Below are 4528 nucleotides of genomic sequence, written 5' to 3'. Positions count from 1 at the left end.
TATATATTTATATATATTACATATAAGATATGTATTTATATATCTTATATATAATATATATTATATACAATATATAATATATAATATATATATTTATATATTATATATTTTTTTGTGATGGGGATGAAGGCTAGTATCTTTCTTACTCCATAATCTTGGTGGTATCTCAGAAAACTTTCTTATGTCTCATAATTTATGTCTTTGCAGAGCCAGCCAGCCACTTTGTCGGTCTTCGGGGCAGATAATCCATGGGTGCCAAGAACAATGTGACTGAGTTTGTTTTATTTGGCCTTTTTGAGAGCAGAGAGATGCAGCATGCATGCTTTGTGGTATTCTTCCTCTTTCATGTGCTCACTGTCCTGGGGAACCTTCTGGTCGTCATCACCATCAATGCTAGCAACACCTTGAAGTCTCCCATGTATTTCTTCCTGAGCCACTTGTCTTTTGCTGACATATGTTATCCATCTGCTACCATACCGAAGATGAGTGCTGACACTTTTGTGGAGCATAAGATCATCTCCTTCAATGGCTGCATGACCCAGCTCTTTTGTGCCCACTTCTTTGGTGGCACTGAGATCTTCCTCCTTACAGCCATGGCCTATGACTGCTATGTGGCCATCTGTAGGCCCCTGCACTACACAGCCATCATGGATTGCCGGAAGTGTGGCCTGCTAGCGGGGGCCTCCTGGTTAGCTGGCTTCCTGCATTCCATCCTGCAGACCCTCCTCATGGTTCAGCTGCCTTTTTTTGGGCCCAATGAGATAGACAACTTCTTCTGTGATGTTCATCCCCTGCTCAAGTTGGCCTGTGCAGACACCTACATGGTGGGTCTCATTGTGTTGGCCAACAGTGGTATGATTTCTTTAGCATCCTTTTTTATCCTTATCATTTCCTATGTTATCATCTTAGTGAACCTAAGAAGCCAGTCATCTGAGGGCTGGCGTAAGTCTCTCTCCACATGTGGCTCACACATAATCACATCCTTTTGGTTCTCATGCCCCCCATGTTCATGTACATTCGTCCCTCCACCACCCTGGCTGCTGATAAACTTATCATCCTCTTTAACATTGTGATGCCACCTTTGCTGAACCCTTTGATCTATATGTTAAGGAACAATGAGGTGAAAAATGCCATGAGGAAGCTGTTTAGGGTCAAGAGGAGCTTAGGGAAGAAGTGACACTCCAGAGAATCTCAATCCAGCCAGGAAATTGGGAGACTTTCCATCTTGTAGCATCTAACACAGCCTTTGTATTTCCAGTCTGATGTTTGCAATGGCAATTATCCTCCTAGCTCTTGTTGTTATAATAATTCCACATATTCTTTCAATCCTTTATTCATTAAATATTTATTGAATGTTTACAGTGAGTGAGAATACAAATAAAAGTAAGATATAATCTTTCCCTCAAGGAGAGTACAGTCCAGGATGCTTTTAGTGCGATATTTAAGAGCTCATTCAGGAAACGTGTGAGGGCCTGTGAATGAGGGAGTGTCTTGGAAGTCCAGATATCTCACTGATAAATGAATAAAATCACTACATAATTCCTTTGTGTTGGCTAACACAGGGCTCAATGGAATTCATTCTTTTCTTTTAAGAGTAAAGAGCCACTTTACTTTTACCCTTTCATGCTCTCAGAAGGCAGATACATAAATAAATAAGTAAATAAATAATGTGGAGAGGTCAAGGGATTTACTAAAAGTTACACTTTAACTCCAGAGCAGGGTGAGGACTAGAACACAGGTCCCTAATTCAGATTTCAGAGCTTTTCCTCAGGACCTCTTGATAAAGTGTGACTAAATGGACACCAAGCAGGAATGACCAAGAACTTTTGAAAGACCAGGAATGATGGTGATGATGACTTGGGATTATGAAGAGAACAACCAGGAAGAATAAGTTGTCAGCACTTCTTTCAGTGGTGCAGATTCCTCTCTCCAGCAGAACAGCTGACTGCTCCCCTCTTTAACCCCTGTTGCTTTGCTCCATTTTGCCGCTAGAGGGAGCCAAGTTAGTAAAGGATGCAATTAAACGAGCCGGATTAGGTATCTCAAACATTCGTGGGTCATGTAACCTCACTGGGCCTCAATTTCCATATTTACTGAAGGAGATATTGACAATACCAGCTTCAGAAGGCTGTGAGAGGACCTATAAGACTTTGTAAAGACCTAAATCAAAATCTGTTTTTCAATGGTGGCTGCTAGTTGTGTTAACATAATATCTTCGATTCCCCTTTCTCTTCCTATTCACCCCTCTATCCCTGCCTTTCCCTCAAAGCCCTTGTAACCAAACTATCTGATTATTTCATTTACTCCAAAAATGTTTATTGAACACTTAGGATTTGCTGGGTGATATTCCTGGGGCTAGAAGTACAGCACAAAAGAAAGCAGGCAAAACTCTTTGTTCTCATGGAGTTTATATTTCATTGTGTGGTAAAAGCTGACCCTTACTGAATTCTTCCAATCTGCAGACATTCTTCTAAATGTTTTAATTGTATTAACTTTTTAAATCCTTTCAACAACTTCATGAATGAGATATAATCACCAGGAATGTGATGAGGATTGGGTGAAACTAGTGGTAGTAAAGAGGACTCATTAGTACCATCTGATGCTGAACAAACACAAATGCAAACGTTGATCTTGATTATGAAAAAATAGTAGCAATAAAATAGCAGTTGACACCTTGAAAGCATAATATTCTCAGAAGTTTTCATACACCAGCTTAATCTGTGTTGGATAAATAATCCCCTTATAAAACTCCTTGGAACAATGTGGGAGCATGCATGAGTGGTTATTCAGGTTTAAAGGTAAGTGGCCGGGCGCGGTGGCTCACGCCTGTAATCCTAGCACTTTGGGAAGCCAAGGCGGGAGGATCAAGAGGTCAGGAGACCGAGGCCATCCTGGCTAACACGGTGAAACCCCGTCTCTACTAAAAATACCAAAAATTAGCCGGGCGTGATGGCGGGGTCCTGTAGTCCCAGCTACTCGGGAGGCTGAGGCAGGAGAATGGCGTGAACCCGGGAGGTGGAGCTTGCAGTGAGCCAAGATCGCGCCACTGCACTCTAGCCTGGGCAACAGAGTGAGACTCCATCTCAAAAAAAAAAAAAAAAAAAAGATAAGTGGAGATACAGACAGGCTAAACTATGTACATAGGCCACACACAGACTTCTGATTGCTAGTTTAGTGCTCTTTCACTACTGCTTTCATACAGTATTTTAAAGTAGAGTGACAGTGGTATGTATGTCTTAAATATATATGCAGGCATGCATGTATGTATATATGTATTCACGAAGATGAAGACAGGTATATAAGGCGCAATCTCAGCTCACTGCAACATCCACCTCCCAGGCTCAAGTAATTCTCATGCCTCAGCCTTGCTAGTAGCTGGGACTGCAGCACATGCCACCAACGTCCTGCTAATTTTTGTATTTTTAGTAGAGACGGGGTTTCACCATGTTGGCCAGGCTGTTTCTGAACTCCTCACCTCAAATGATCTGCCTGCCTTGGCCTCCCAAAATGGTGGTATTACAGGCGTGAACCTCCACGCCTGGCCTCTACTCTTTTCTTTGAGGAAATTGAAGCACTTACATCATGGATTTGTCAGATCAGAGGTGACTGGAAAGCAATCACTCAGGAATCCCACTCTTTGCCTAGACTTCTGTTTACAGAAGATTGACCAACTCAGGAGCCATTTTAGGGTGTGGAATCATAGGTGTGCTCGATATGGCAGATGTTTCTTCCTGCTTCATGCTGGGTTGAGGGAAGAGGGAGAAATTGGGTTGGAGGAAGTAGATCATGTATTTCAGGGGAAAGACATCATCTGAGTTTCAGCTACAAGTGAGAAGACTGGATAAGTACTACAGGAGGAGCTGCATAAGGTATGAGCACTTGGCATTAAGAGAAGAGACTGCTGTATGATACGGTGGAAATTACACTAGATGGAAAGTCAGGAAACAGGGTTCCAGTTGCAGAGCCATCCCCACCTCCATCCAAGTTCTCTGGGCTCCCATTTCCTGATGTATACAATTAAGGAGATTGGTTCGAATCTCTAAGGACCTTCAGCTCAGATAGCCTATGATTCCATTTTGTTCAGGAATATAGACTACATGAAATCTGGGTCAATCTTATTTTTTTCTCATTTTATTCACATATTTCCTTAGAATTATTTTTAGGTGATTTTATAAAAAGAAAATATTGCATACAGTTCCCATAGATTTACGGACTTGACATAATTATCACAAGAGGGAAAAATATCAAATTAAGAAGATTTAATTGTGTTTTTCACTACTCTTCCTCTCTAAGAGGCAACTCCATTTTAATGTTCCCACTACAGGTATTCTGAAAGTTACTAGTAGATGAAGCACACTGACTGGTCACTCAGCCACTCTGTCAGTACATTTACCCTTCAGTACTGAGTTTTCCGGGAGGACTTCTTAGTTATAAATACAGACAAGATGTAATTGTTATTATAAATTTACTTATTCTGCTGTGGTTGGAGAGAGAGCAGAGAAAGGATGTGGTGGTAGGTATGGTATTG

The 4528-nt window shown here is 41.4% G+C and overlaps 1 protein-coding gene across 1 annotated transcript; it reads left to right on the top strand.

Annotated features, from left to right (window-relative positions):
* Nucleotides 1-248: 248 nt before the first annotated feature.
* LOC129007452 (olfactory receptor 4S1) lies at nt 249-1177 on the top strand. The gene is given in 2 exon segments (XM_054438365.1): nt 249-978; nt 981-1177. Coding segments are annotated over 2 exon segments (927 nt in total).
* Nucleotides 1178-4528: the final 3351 nt, after the last annotated feature.

The sequence above is a fragment of the Pongo pygmaeus genome, chromosome 9 (genome assembly GCF_028885625.2).
Source record: "Pongo pygmaeus isolate AG05252 chromosome 9, NHGRI_mPonPyg2-v2.0_pri, whole genome shotgun sequence".
NCBI classification, from domain to species: Eukaryota; Metazoa; Chordata; class Mammalia; order Primates; family Hominidae; genus Pongo; species Pongo pygmaeus.
This window is presented reverse-complemented; position numbering and strand designations above follow the sequence as displayed.